The sequence below is a fragment of the Leopardus geoffroyi genome, chromosome D4, assembly GCF_018350155.1.
Source record: "Leopardus geoffroyi isolate Oge1 chromosome D4, O.geoffroyi_Oge1_pat1.0, whole genome shotgun sequence".
Lineage (NCBI taxonomy): Eukaryota > Metazoa > Chordata > Mammalia > Carnivora > Felidae > Leopardus > Leopardus geoffroyi.
The window spans coordinates 12,451,388-12,467,083 of NC_059342.1; the positions used below are offsets into that span (position 1 = coordinate 12,451,388).

Consider the following 15,696-nt stretch of genomic DNA (forward strand, 5'->3'; position numbering starts at 1 on the left):
TGAAAAAATCACTGATTTCTGTCCAACACCACAGCCTGAGACCAAGCATCTGAGCATGGGAGATGATCACCCACAATTGTGCAGAGAGAGAGACAGCGAGAGAGAGAGAGAGAGAGAGAGAGAGAAGAACCATTGGTTCATTTGTGATTATGTGACATTCTACCTCATGTACTACTCATATTGCAAGACATTGCTCGTTTATCAAGTTAAAGTTTGTTAGAAATGTTTGCTCATCTTTTGGAACACTTGCAGAACAAGTTACTCACAATCCAGGATTTTAACGTGTATGTATGTATGTGTGTGTGTGTGTGTGTGTGTGTGTGTGTGTATTCCTTTATTATCTATTATTATACCTTGATATATGTCTCATAAAGATGCTGTAAGGCTTAGGTGGCATTAACAAAGTATTGAAAACACTCAACTAAAGCATAGTGTGGAAAGACAAAGTATTATTACATATAATAGTATTTTGCATTGACATGTCACTTTTCACTTAAGACTCTCAATCTATTGGTTCAGTTGTTTCCTCAGTGTATGATTCTCAGTTCATGTCAGAGAAACTGAGGCACAAGCCAATATTCACCTGACAAAATAATCACGGAATTAATTAAGTCTCTCATTTCCTTTATAATACCCTACTCACTTTTACTGTATATATTTTATAGTATGGTATAATACCATACTATATATACTATAGTATATAGTATATAGTGTATATAGTATATAGTATATATAGTATAGTATTATATATATTATATAATATATTTAGTATGTACTAAATATATATTTTATATTTATATTCTATTCTATATACTTTATAATTTTTAAACACCTATATTTCTCTTTGCTCAGCTGGCAGCCTCTGAGAAGTAGGGGCAGGTCTTCTTTAGTTGTCTATCTCTCATAACTTACAGGGGGCTGTGGGCACCACATTCATGGGCAGCTGGCAGACCCTAGGAAATGCCAGTTGCATTAGCGCAGTCCTCCCCAGAAACATTTTCATTATAGATTCATGTTTTCAGTGCTGGACTTTTAGTACTGAGATTGCTGTTAAGTAAACGTATCTGCATCTTTTGTAATAATCTAGTTATAATACAACTTAAAATATATGGTGGCATAATCAGGATCGCATTCTGATTTTCATGGACATTAACTATCTTTGCCTTCATGGGCTCCTTTCCTCCATTTAAAAAAAAGTTAAAAATGATAGTTTATGATTACATTGGTAGAAAGATGGCTACAATCTAAGATGGATTATATTCTTATTTTATGATTAAAAAATTATTAAAACACTCTTGTGGGACCCTAAAGGTACCGTGTACCCTGGGCACTGTGCCTGTGGTAACCAGTAAAGAAGTAAGCACTGAGGGTCACACAATGAAATGTTAACTATCTTTTTCCCCTTCATTCTCATGCTCCCCGGGAGATAGTCTGGTTTTATTGCCTCAGGGAAGAAAGACATAGAAAGCAATAAAAACACCAAGTTCTTGGCTTCTGGGTTCAAAAGCATGGGTTTTAAGATGGGTTTTAGGATGATGCCCTAGATTTGGAAGAGGAGATGAAGGGCCGGGGTGCCCCGTCCCTTGGGAGATGAAGAGTTCATGGACTGAAGATGGAGGGCACCAGAGAAGCCGAGAGCATGTGGGTTTGTCTGGGACCCCCAAATTGGAATTAAGACCTTATAGAAATCCCTGAGCAGGTGGGCCCTGTCACTGCCTAGCCCTCTATTCCCGGGTAATGATTTTGGAGGTGTTGAACTGTGGGGCTTCTGTGTGCCTCCCAAGCCCAGTGTGGTGGGACCATGAAACCTTGATGGGCCAGGCAAACAGCTTAGGGATGGCATTTGGCTTCCAGGAACCCTGGGTGGAGAGGGACACAAGAAGGTTCTTGGTGGCCTAGAAAATGGCATGCTTGTGGCAGAGTGCCAGTCTACAGAGAGTCCATGTGGCAGGACCAGGAGGGCAGAGCAGAGATCTGTGTGGATCCATACTAGAAGACCACAGGAGAATGAGGAGGTTTCCACAGATGTCAGCAGGGAGAGATGATGACAACAGAAATGGATTCTTGGCATTGCAGCATCACACAAGCTCTTGAGAGTTGGAAGGGATCCATAATTGACCAAGATTAAGGTTTTTCCATCTTGGCAATATGAGCATTTGGAAAAGAAATTAAGTACAATTATGGAAAAACTAAAGTTGCAATTCTTGTACACCAAAAATTTGGTGGATTAGTATTCACTATACATAGGTGTTTATGGTGCTTGACAGTAATAAAGGATCTTCTGCTTTTATTTTTTTCATTTTGCAAAAATCTCATGGGTATTACGTCTGTCCTCATTTTACACTGTGGAAATGAAAGCACAGAAACATTAAGTGACTTGCCCAACGTCACACAGCTAGGACCTGAGCAATGACTCAAACCCGTGGCCCCATTCACTCTCTCACTCCTGGTTTTTGATGTTCAATATTCACCCCTAAGGATTTAAGTGAGAGTTTCCTGTGAGGCTCTCTAAAAATGCTGATATGGTACCAAAATGCTTTTAGTGTTTTGCAATTTAATGCTCAGATGTTAGGAGGGAGAGAGTTCACATGCCTGAGCTCTGCTGCTCTACCCTGGGCTCTCTCTCTGCTGTGTTCTATGCAGTTCTCTGTTCTCCTCTCAGAGGTGGGGAAGCAAGGGTATAGTTTGAATGCAGTGTAGGGGCCCAGTCCCAAAACAGTGGGATGAGGTGGGCCTAGGGCCTCCTGACTTGGATTCTCGGTGCCCCATCCAGGTGAGTGGATGCTGTTCTGCTTCCACAACCCTGTGCCCATTGTAGAATTTTCTTGTTTGTCTGTGTTTCTTGCTTGGCTGTGAGCAACTGAAGGCAAGGACTGAATTAGGGTTGTTTCCCATGGCATCCCCTCCTGGCATGTAGTAGGTACTTAAAATATTTCCTGAATGAATAGACAGTTGAATGGATGGATGGGTGGATGGATGGATGGATGGATGGATGAATTCTTGAGTACCTCAGTGTCCCTTACATAATCTTAGCCCTGTATTCCCTCAATAACAAGGCCTCTTCTGAGGGATGTTTGGGTTCAGCTTCCTTTATGTCACCTAAGAAAGCTTTGCAAAAATAGATACTTCTTCTGTAGGCCACTTCACTTCCTTTTTCCTTCCCTATTCCCCAATTCCTCCACTATTATTATTTCTATCCACCCTTGTAGTCAAGATGTTTGGGATATTTTTCCCTCTTCCATCTACATGTTTTTTCAGCTTATGTTTGTCAGCCTTCTTTAAACTCTCTTTAAAAGCCAGAAGCACATGTTATGAATCCATTTAACAGATACTTTGCTCTTTCTCATTTTAAAAAAGAAATTGATGGTAGAAAACATTTCTAACGTGACAAATTGCCTTTTTAATTTATTACTATGTCTTATTTTTGAATTTACTTTTGGTAAATAATCTACATTATTGAATAAGTTTCAGTTCATTGGAGTCACTGAGTAATTGCTGTGTTGGATAAGTATTGTGCTTGTGATATTATTAGTTTTATCATATGTGCTAAGTTGTTTTTAGAAAATAGCCTCAGCATTACTTGAAAAGAGGTGGAAAATACTTTATATATCCCACATCCAGTGAATTTGTAATTAAAGCAATGTCATAAATATGGTAAATTTGCATTGGATCATTAAAAAATTGTTTTAAAGCAATACATGATAAGTAAGATTTATCTCTTAACAGATTCTAATTTATTTTCTCAGGCACCATGACAGAGAAGCCTATCCCAAAGATTATGATATAGAAGGTCCCGAGGAAATAAAAAAACTGTGTAATTCAACATATTGGCGACTTGGAACCAATGAACCCCCAGTAAGTAATTGCTACTGATTTCTTCTATTTAAAAAAATTTTTTAAATGTTTATTTATTTATTTTGAGAGAGAGAGAGCACGAGCAGGAGAGGGGCAGAGACAGAGGGAGAGAGAATCCCAAGTAGTCTTTGTGCTGCCAGCACAGACCCAATGTGGGGCTCCAACTCACAAACTGTGAGATCATGACCTGAGTCTAAGTCAAGAGTCCGACGCTTAACCGACTGAGCCACCCAGGTGCCCCTGATTTCCTTTAAGTGGAATCTTCTTCCAGGTGAAACATGGAAAAGTAAAGGTGCAAGCACTTTGTGCCACCCTCCTAAGCTATGTTGGTTACTTAGGCAGGTGACTTAGTCACTGTGTGCTTCAGTGACCTTACCTGTAAATGTGCACAGTTCATAAAGTTATTATTGGGAAAATTCAATGAGATAAAGCAAATAAAGTGCTTACCTCAGTACCTAGCATATAGCGAGCACTCAAGAAATTATTAGTGCTCTTATGATGCTGTTGCGGTAGCCACAGCATTTTGTTCAATGTCTCCTTTAACCTTCACAAAAGCCCTGTGCAGTAGGTATTATTGTTTCTATTTTACGGATGGGGAGAAACTCCTAGAAGTTAAGTGACTTACTCAAAGTCAAACAGCTGGGAGTGGCAGAGTGAGAGTTTGAATCCAGTTCTTTGATTTCAAGTCTTTTGTATTTGTCTTAAGGTGGTGGAGTTGTGACTTATTAAAACATGCTTGTATTATTCTCCTAACGTTTGTATGATCCAATTCCTAAAGGAATATTCACTGCACAAGTACTTCCTATTTGAATTGCCGTGAGTGGCTTACTCCTTGACTATTTTGGTGCCTGCCAATCAGTGTAAGGCAGGAGCTCACCTCTCCAGAGACCCCCAAATTGTGTCCTACCATGTTAAGAGCTTTAGGACTGCCTAAAGACTCAATTCAGCCTTATAGGATGGCTTTGGGGCCTGAAGAGCTGGTAATTTGACTAGGACACATGTGAATGTGTTCAGAAGACTGGGTTTGCATCACATTCTGCCCCCAAAGTCAGGGCTAGCTTGAAATAAGGCAAGCCCAGTAAGATGAGTAATTCCATATTGGAAATGGAGCTAGAAGATTCTCAGTTCTCCAGGGTTATGGGAACGAATTAGCCTATCAGGGTCCATGCTTGTTACCTTCCCGCCTTTTATACTTGCAATGGACAGAGAATGATAAGGACAGCCTGAAAAATGGGGACTTACTACAAAGATGCAGGTATCTGGCTATGGAATCAAGGACAGTCACAGGAACCAAAACAGGTCTAAAGCAAGACATCCTCCCCCTCCCCTTTCACACACACACACACACACACAGACACACACACACACACACACACACATACACACACTGTCTCATTGGCATCCTTATTTTGTTTTGCTGCTCATCGCCTTCTTGCCCCTATAGCTCCAATCTCAAGGGCATTCTGATAGTTTCCTCAGTTCCTACATTGCCCTTCTACCTTGCACCAAGCCGTCTTTTGGTCACTAGCCAATACATGGAGGGGTTCCCAAGTCTGATGCTCAACTCTGTCAATAGCCACTCTGCCCTGTTCCACCAGAGCCAGCTTTGCCTTGCTTTCTTGAGCACGGGGCTACATGGTCAGGACAAGAGCAAGTTGGGCAAAGCAGGCATTACCTGGCATGCATTTAGCATCTTTGACTCTTTTTTTTTTTTTTTTTTTGAGAGGGTGGGGTGGGGCATGAGCACAGGAGGGGCAGAGAGAGAGAGAGGGAGACACAGAATCCGAAGCAGGCTCCAGACTCTGAGCTGTCAGCACAGAGCCCGACACAGGGCTCGAACTCGCGAACTGCAAGATCGTGACCTGAGCCGAAGTCAGACGCTTAACCGACTGAGTCACCTAGGCGCCCCTAGCATCTTTGACTCTTAAAAACCATTTATTTTTGATTTCTCAATGAAAATGTTCTTGGCCTCTGGGTTGTGGGAGGATGTGAGATGAGGTGAACTATGAGATGTAGGAACCTCAAACATTCATTCTGTTCCATCTACACATCATAGCAATCAAGACTCAGATTTAATAGAGGATGTATAAATTAGATAATATTTTATTTTGTTCATGGTCATTGAAACTGTGTGCTTCTTCTTCTAGGTTTATAGGTATATTGATAGGAATGAAAATAGATCAGTGGGTCAACCATTTCTGATGCTATTCTCATATCTTAATAGTAAGTTACATTTTTGTGTATTTTTGTGTATAAAGCACTGGTTCATCCATCTTGTTTCTTGCTCTTCTCAACAAAGTTATAAAGTTGACAAGAAAGATATTATTATTCCAGTTCTAAACCTAGACTCAGTGATTCCCCCCAAGGTCCCAGGTGTAAAAAGGAGAGGGATACAGGCACAGAACCTTCATATTTTCATATGTTGGGTGTGATGCTGGATACAGCAGGAGTATGGATGAGTTCTTCCTCTTGCCACAGAGTTTTGATAGAGGCCTAAACACTAGGATACTCTCAATGGTTGGTGAAAACCACACATCCTAAAGCAAGATCCTAGACCATCTAGGCACCTGCTAAGATATTCTAAATCAGGTTAGGCCAGTATGAATGATTATGTCCTTGAAGACTAGAGTCTAGAGTTCAGGAAGGATTTATTTATTTGTGGGTTGCATGCCCCTTCTTCCTCAGTTGAGAGGTTTTCCTTCCTCAGTTTTCAAGGGAATGAGACAGATTAATATTTGTGTCCTGGAATTTAGATGACTTGGGTTCCAGGTATATGACACATGTGAGACAGCAAGGCCCACCTGCTGCAGGATTCTACGTCTAAAGCACCCCCCAGTTGGAAAAGTGAGAAGTTTAAATCTAATACAGTTAGAAGTTTTGATTATGTCACTGGACTGGAAAATTTCATAACTAAAATGAGATCCTTCTTGAGATTGAGGGACCTAGAAGCGTTATGGGACTTGCTTAAAATTTCCGTTAAGCGAAAGGAGAGAACTAGCCATCCATGGGGGCTGGAAGAGGCAGTATGATTAAAATGAAGTTGCTTCATGAATTGCATCCTATTGATGCAACAGGATCAATTCAATTCAACAGGATCAATTCAACAGGATCGATTCTGACTTTATCTCAGAGTCTGGACCAATCTTCAGGTTGGCCCTCTGAGTGGCCCACGTTGTATAAATGAGGAGACTGAGGTCAAGTGAAGCTAAATGACTTGTTCAAAGTCAAACAGCTATAAAGTTGTATTAAAATTTAAAATCTATTTTTCCCCTCTGATTACAGAATCTAAGATCTTAAATACTTCTCCAACTGCCTCTTGGAGCACTAAGTTGTTCCACCCCTAGCCCAGTGGTCTTTTTAACCCCCAACACTGCATCCTCCCTGCAGAAAATGAACCTGATTGGCTTTCGTCCTCTGACTTGGGCATTATGTACATCTCAGTGCATATGTGTTGGGGCATCGGTTTCTTACATCTTATCTATAACCTCTATCCTGTTTGCTGAATTACGTCTACACACATGCCAGCTAGCCCTATTCCCATATGTCTCTTTTCCTAAATGTCTTCTTAGCAGTTTTGGATTTTTGCAGTATTGCTGCTGAGTGGTTGCTTTTTATGTCCACCAGCATTTCTCTTCTGCTGCATGAAGTTCTCCTTGCCCATATATGCTGTAGCTGGGGCTATTGTGAGCATTGTTTGTTTGTACCGGGCTTTTAAATTAGCCTTTCTTTGTGTCTACATTTTGGCTGAAACTCCAAAAGGCCACAAACAAAAACATAGTCCCATGTGCCAAAGTGAAATATTAGGCCACTTGAGTGGGGCCCCCGAAGATGGTGCCCTTAGGCCAGCACTCACATGAAGGATATAAGAGGATTGAAATCCAAGAAGCCAAAAGTAGAGTTTGAGAGAAGAAAACAGGGTTTTGGAAAAGGTGTACTGTGAGTCTCATCTGCCTGGTGAAGTTACAGATATGAGGTTCGGGTGATCTGTCTGAAACAGCAGAGCAGAAAGAGAGGAACTAGCTACCTGTACATTATTGGTGGGACAAAGATAAATGAGTACTCAGGCCCAGAGGTGGCTTTTGGGGATCAGATGTGGGCCATGTAGAAGAGAAAGATGACAGGGAGTCATCTCAGAACCTGCCCAAGAGCCCCTCATGTAGGGATTTAAGGGACCTTGACTGGGTTCCCAGGGGCTGAGGAAGGACAGTTAAGTCCAGACAGTGGCAGCCTGTGTCATGGAACATAACCACTGAATATTTCCAGAAGGGATCTTAATATCCAACAGAATATCTCAAGGAGGTCTGTTTCGAACATCAATCAATGCTGGAGAGGGTCAGACTTCAGACATGCCCAGAGGAAACCGAAACAAGATGATACTTCCATTTTTCTTGCATTTACCTCTCTCTTCCTCATATCCCCACTCACTCATCTTAAACACTCCAGAAGCCAGAGGGAGTTGAGGAGTAGGAAAGAAGTTTAAGGGGGACAATTGAGAAGAAGCTAAATGTGCCCCCTTTTCCTACTGAGTTATGCCAAGCTAAAGCTGACCCAAGGTACAGGAATTTTAAATGAAACTTTCATTTTAAATGGAGTTTTGGCCAGTACTTGGGACTGGGTATTTTACTTACCTCAGTTAGATTCCTCCTGGGACAGAAGGAGCCAGAAGATGTTTACATTAGCTGAGAGTGACCATAAAGTGGTGGCAACTGTTCTATATTTCATCAAGGAGCAGAAGAAAGAATCCACCTCTCCAAAGGACTATGGATGAGCAGTGATGGAGAAAGAATAAATTTGTTTATTGATTGTACCTACTTACAAGTCCCACCTACTCAGTGAACTAGTTGTCCATTTGTGTATAAAAGAGTAGGCCACATCACCCCTCTCTATCCCCTTCCCTTCTTTTAGTTTTCTTCATGGAATTTAAATTACTTGACTAGAACACATGCTCCATAAGAGAAAAGACTGGTCTGTTTTGTTCTCTGCTGTATCTCCAGTTCCTAGAATGGTGCCTGGTATAGAGTGGGTGCTTAATAAACATCTGTGGAAGGAAGGAATGGAGGAAGAAAAGAAGGAAAAAGGCAAAAGAGGAAGAAGGAGGAGGAGGAAGGCAAGAAGGAATGAAGGGAAGAAAAAAGGGAAGGAGGGAGGGAGGGAGGAGCGAAGATATTCCACAAATATGTATTAAGGCCCTATTATTTTGCTAAGTGCTGGGGTAAGAAACATAATTCGGAACAAGGTCACTGTACATCAGGAATTCACAGGCTTGTGAGACGATGCAGGTTTACAACCACAGTGGCTAAGTGTACGACAGATGCTATGATAGGGAGAAGATCAGGATGCTGACAGGGACACCTGAACTGAAATGGGCTGAGGGGAGGATCATGGATGGCTTCCTAGTGGAGGAGGCCACAGTGAAGCTCTTGAACTGAATCTAAAGAACCATTTGTTGGTGAAATCTGGAAACATGCCAGTCAGGTTTCAGTGGTGGCATAATCAAATTCCTACCGTGGTGGTCCTTCAGGCTTGGGGAGACCCAGTGGGTCCATGGAGCTGCAGATTCACAGGGGAGCAGTCATTCGAGCCACTGGAGTTTCTCTGATTATTTTACTCGTCTAAGAAATTATGGGAAATTGTATTTTAAACTGTAGTGTTTTGTCTTGGTATTTTATTTAAACTTTATTCAGGTGCTGCTTAGCTGTACCAGAGTGAGTCCCATGTAAACTAAAATGCTCAGGAGTCCTTCTATCATTGCTTCTTCACTTGCAAAGCCCCTCACCTAAGGATTCTCACACCACTTCTAAAGGCTGTGTCACAATCAGTATGTAAGACTGCTTCTGAGGAAGTAAACTCAGAAGAATTAAGTACAACGTACATTTGATGCTGTGTCATAGAGCTGAGAACTTATCAGACATAAAAGAACAAGGAAAACCATGAGTGATTTTACTAAACAGATTTTCTTATACAGCTAATGGATCAATGCCAAGGCATTTTTGGAACTAAAAGGACAACATGGATGAGCAAATTAGGCTAATATTACTATTAATAGCATTACAGTCATTTTGGACTTTAAAATGGAAAATAAGTGAATAGTACAAAAGTGTGCTATCATTCATTTTATGAAGTGATAGAGAACAGCCAAGTAGGTCTCAAATATGAACTGTTTTAGTGGATGGAATTATGACATTTAAAAACTGATGACCTAAAAGGGATATAAAGGCATATAATTCTACCAGATCTGAGAAAATCAATTATAATTTACTTAATTGGTTCAGGTATTTTTTTTTCTTGCTTGACATAGTAGAATAGTGTTTTGGCCTCTATAGTCTTACAGATGTTTCTTGCACTCAGCTCTAAGTACCTGAAAGAGGCATATGGATCAAATTTTTGTAAATGGAATAATTTTAAATACCATTGGAGGAGAACCACTTAAACCAGGAAAAAGGAAGATGTTTGGGGATAGCGGGCTGTGGAGTGAGGGTGTCTTCCTGCTTCATGTTTCCATAATCTTTGGGCTTAGAGCTGATGCCACCAGTTCCAGCGTCCTCTCGAGGGTCTACTCTGGAGTGTCCCAATATCAGCACATGATATTGTGGGCCTATTTATTCTAGCATATATCTTCTCTGCCATTTCTAGGGATTTGGGACAAAATGAACATAGGCGTCTGCCATTTTGATCCATCACTCTCCTTCACAATTCTTTTTCGGTATCAACAATCATGCCTAATTTAACTTTTAGAGAAACTAGATTTTACTTTTTCAGTATATTAGTTTGCTTAAGCACATGCCACTGTTATGTTGAACAAATGGGACTCAAAAGATGCAATCACACGCCCCCCCCCCCACACACACACATATTCTTTGTCCCCACTGTCTATTCACCCTACTTTGTGGAGTTACTTCTTTCTGGTGTCCCTGGATAAAATGTTGTACATATTTTATAATTTTTGTGCTCACTCTCAGATAATAGAAAGTCTATTGGTCACATTTCACTAATTAAAGTATCTCATCAAAATGATAAATTTCATTGAAGGCAAAAGATTTTCTCCTCCTCCAGTTAGAGTGTGCTCCAGGCCAGGGAAGTCCGTAGAGGGAAGTGTGTCCACGTGGGGAGGTTTGGCTGATTTTCTATTTCTTCACTTGCTCTGTTTTTTCCTTCCCTCAGACAACAACTAAAATGCCCTCTTGTGATTATTCTACCAATATTAATTACTTAACTGAGACTGTTTTTGTTAAACAGTTTTGTTATCTGACAGTGATCATAAGAAAAGACTGAACAAGTAGTGGAAAAGAAGAGTGAAATCATTTTTCTGATTGTACCCCATGAGTCCCAGTTGTTCAAAATAATGATGGGAAGGGGGCCTCTCTGCTTCTCTCAAGATCCTTTAAATAATCTGTATGTGGAGCTGCTGAGTTCTCCTAGACATGAAAACAGAGCCAGCATTTACAAGAGCAAAACTACTGCTGAGAAATAAGAATTATCCTTTTTTTTAAGATAAAGACTTTTTAAAAGTTAATTTATTAATTTTCGAGAGAGGGAGAGTGCACACGAGTGGGGCAGAGAGAGAGGGAGACAGAGAATCCCAAGCATCCTCTTCTGAGCCACCCAGGTACCCGTAAAGATAAAGACTTTTAACAAATCTCAATATTACTTGTTGATGATGATGATTTTTTGGCAATAGTACAAGAAAGCTACAGTTGACAGGGGAAGTGCTATTTTACAGGGTAAAACTAAACTCTTCAGTTATGACTGAAGGTCTGTGATAATAGATGCCAACTTAAGTATTCCAGAGTGAGGTGCCAAATCTGTCACATAGAACATGCGAAGCATTTGGGGGCAGTGACTGGTTTTGAGCCTCTTGGTCCCTTATCCACCTTGAAGATTAAAAAAAGAAAGAAAGAAAAGGCTGAAATTAAAGAGACCTGGCTGAGAGTATTTGGAATTTGGAGAGAATTTCTGTGCTGAGTTCGACCCCTCCTATCCCCATAGGATAAGCTACTTCATTCTGGGCAGGGAATTTGATTAAGTATTACCCTGAAGTTGGGAAACTTGGTTGACTGAGGTCTGACTTATTCCCAAAGCAGCCTGTGGCATCAGAGAGGGAACTTGACTTGAAAAGTATCTGCAGGGGCACCTGGGTGTTTGTTGGTTAAGTGTCTGACTCTGGCTCAGGTCGTGATCTCACGGTTCATGAGTTCGAGACCTGCGTCAGGCTTTGTGCTGACAGCTCAGAGCCTAGAGCCTGCTTCTGATTCTGTGTCTCCCTCTTTCTCTGCCTCTCCCCTGATCATGCTCTGTCTCTCTCTCAAAAATAAATAAACATTTAAAAAATGTTTATAAAAAAGGAAAATATCTGCATTTCCTTCAGTATGAGTCAGAGGAGTCTGCTTTCTGGGGACCCGATAAGCAACATAAGAAAGAAATGTCAATTAGTGATCATCTAAAATGAATTTTCCCAAGAGAGATTCTTCTGTAAGTCATCCACAGCAGAAAGAGTCTGTTTACCCTCAAATATGGAACTTGAGGGGCAGTCATAAATGACTTTCTCTTTCCCTGTACCAGTTACCCAGGTTACATGTCTACTGGGATTTCTTAAATGCTGTACATACAGGAAGAGTTCATCTTGGAAGATTACAAGTTGGGACTTTAAAAAAAATTGATAGGAAAATGGGGAATAAGAATAAAATTATGAAGCAAACTTCCTATACACACATTAGATATTTTTTAGATTATCATTTGACTCAAGCTAGATTTTATTATGCAAATTTAATGGAAATTTTAGTGATTATCCTGGGAGTTTGTGCTCTGTTAACTTAGCTATCTCACACACCAAATTGCCAATCTCCAGTTTGTGATATATATATGTATATAGAGAGCCCAAAAGACTTTTAAACATATGGTAGTGCTTTTATAAATTATGCACCCTTATGTCAGGTTATGAACATTTCTAGGCCAAAGTGATTTTTCACATTAAAATGGTGTAGGATTAGGTTTGCCCACATGCAACAGAAACCACAGATCAACAGTGGCTGTTCACATAAGGTTTTATTCTTTCCCGTAAAGAGTCTGGAGGATAGCAGGTCAGGACTGGTGTGGAAGTCGCGCAGATTGTCAGAGACCTATTCCTTCCAGCTTTCTACTCTGCCATCCTTTGTGCAGAGTCCAACATGGTGGCTAGAAGCCTGTCATTGTGTTCACATTTCAGACAGCAGGAAGAGAAAAACAGAAGCAGGACCTTTCCTGGAGGTTGTATAAATTACTTCCATTTATGTCTCGTTGTTCAGAACCAGTCACTAGTTCTATTTACGTATAAAGGAGACTAGAAGTTTACGTGTTACGTTGAGCACCAGGTGTCGTATGGATGTGTTAAATCACTATATTGTACACCTGAAGCTAATATGACACTGTAAGTTAGCTAACTGGAATTTAAATTAAAACTTTAAAAAAAATTTTTTTTTCTTAAAATAAAGGACACTAGAAAGTGTATTTTGAAACACCATATGCCCACCTAAAATTTTGATGTTCTATTACTGATGAAATTGGGGGACAACATTTGCCCCTGATACAGGAAACAAAGGTTTGGACTGGGCTCTGGAGGCAGATGGCTTCTCTTGGACCTTTGGCTCCACCACTTACTAGGTTGTAACTTTGATCAAGAGTCTAAAACTTTTTGTGTCTTTATTTTTTCCAGTGTAAAGTGGGGATACTAGAGTTTTCATGAACACTTAACGTGAAGACATTTAGAATAGCGTCTGACATGTGCTGTTGTTATCACCATTATCCCCAGGCTTTACTGCAACTCACTAAGCTACAGTCAGTAGAGACTCTGGAGTTAGTTTACTATTCTAGCCTGGAATTTCATAGATATGGATTGATCAATGAATGAGTCAGATTGCATGTTTTGAATTGTGTAAATTCTACCTTCTCACTGGTTTACCTAGGTGTTACTTAATCTGTTTCAGCCTCAGTTTTCCCTTCCCTAAAATGAAGAAAAACTATGCCAAGTGTTCTTCTTTTCTCCCTTCAGATCTACTTTGCACCCTTCTCAACCTTGCTCTGTGCCCAGAAGCTGACCTTTATGGATGGCTTTGATGAGCTTCCTTGTCCTCTGGCTTTCTGTTCAGATTAGCCTGTGGAAGGCACTCACAGATGATCAGAGGTGGTGGGCGAGTTAGCTTGGACACTTATTCTGTGATTTTCTCCCTGCAGGGCCATGGTTTGGCAGTGGCTGTGTGCTATAGACTGAATGTTTATGTGCCCCCAAAACTCAAATGTTGAAATCCTAACCCCCAGGGTGATGAAATTAGGAGGTAGGTCCTTGGGAAGTGATCAGGTCATGAGGATGGAGTCAGAAATGGGATTAGTGCCCTAATAAAAGAGACCTCAGAGAGTTCCTTCCCTCCTTCTGCTGTGTGAGGGTACGGTGAAAAGATGGCTGTCCATCAACCAGGAAGTAGGCTCTCACCAGCCACTGCTGGTGCCTTGATCTTGGAGTTCCCAGCCTCCAGAACTGTGAGAAATAAATTTCTGTTGTTTATAAGTCACTCAGTTTATGGCATTTATAAGGGCAATCCAAATGGACTAAGATACCGTATGTCTGTTCTGAAACCCACAAGTACCAAGTGACCTTCTCTTTACAGCTATAGGCCTTACTAGTTTCCAGTAACTGCTCTACCCTATGGCTCTCCACAATTGCTACCCTCAGGGTGCTTCAACATTTTCTGAATGCTGGCCACACTTTTATAAACTGATCTTCCATTAAAGTCTACTCAGTTACCCATTTGATTGTTCTTTTCTTTCTGTGACTATGATTGATACACAAGACTCATAGGATTGCTTTCAGTATTTAATGAAATCATGCCTATGAAGTGCTTAATACTCAGTCAATAAACTTAAATCCACTAATGCTATCATCTGTTTTTCTTTTAACTCCTCATTATTTCATGTTTGCAAATATCTTAGTTTCATATAATTTTCAAAGGTGTTGATTGATTGAAAATGTTGAAATATTTTACTGCTGAATATGACCAGAGCATTATCTAAGGTTAATTTTTGGGTCAACCTTACTCATTAAAACAAAATTGTGCATAGTAATTTTTTTCCCAAAGTAAATGTCTTATTTTTTTGTTAAAGTATATAATATGAAGCTCAATAATACAGTGTCTTTTACCATGGACTTGTGAACCTGGGAATCTATGAGGAAGAGTAGTTGAGCAAAGGGTATAAGGAGTCAGAGCTGAGAAATTGGGCTGGGTGGCTGGTGATTCAGGAGGTTGAGGCCTTAGAGAACATTGGTCAGAGAAGCCAAGGATCTATAGAGCCATGGAGTAGACCAGGGAACCAGGACCAGAGACTATAAAACTGCTTTGAGTAGGGTAGTCTCCCAGTTACAGCAGAACCTTATTCTACTGACCCAAAGTGGGCCATGGGTATTTGACTATAGCTAAGATACTCTTGTAGTTCAAGTCTCCAAATATCTAAACAGAGATTTTTCTCTCTCTTTAAAAAAAAAAAAAATATATATATATATATATGGATGTGTGTATATATATGTGTATATATGCGTTATATATATGGTATTAATGTGATCTAGGACTTCATTGGATGTCTTAGGGAGGTTAGTCTTCAGGTTTGGGGAAAGTAATGGGTTCTCTTGGTCGTGGTGAGTTCTGCTTCTCTGCTGTGAACCTCCACATTCATGATCTTCTCGAGTTTGGAATGGAAAAAATATTGAATACTCAATGCCAATTTTTGTTCGTAAGATCCCCTAGATGTTACCCCTGATGCTTCTTCAATTGGTTTGAGGACATCTTACAATTTGCAGGTTTTTCTCATAGGAGTAAT

At 40.4% G+C, this 15,696-nt stretch overlaps 1 protein-coding gene across 10 annotated transcripts in view; it reads left to right on the top strand.

The window, feature by feature from the left end:
• The window catches only part of MAMDC2 (MAM domain containing 2), a 403,751-nt gene that overhangs the window by 71,744 nt on the left and 316,311 nt on the right, over positions 1-15,696 (top strand). For 8 of the 10 annotated variants that reach the window (XM_045468451.1, XM_045468459.1, XM_045468450.1 and 5 more), the window contains one exon: positions 3,747-3,855. Coding sequence is in view for 7 of the 10 variants with exons in the window: in XM_045468459.1 (XP_045324415.1) it covers positions 3,747-3,855 (109 nt within the window). In the remaining 3 variants the exon portion in view is untranslated. Of the gene's footprint in view, positions 1-3,746; positions 3,856-6,002; positions 6,079-11,231; positions 11,347-15,696 lie in introns of all 10 variants that reach the window. The other 2 variants (XM_045468454.1, XM_045468452.1) reach the window with 2 other exon arrangements.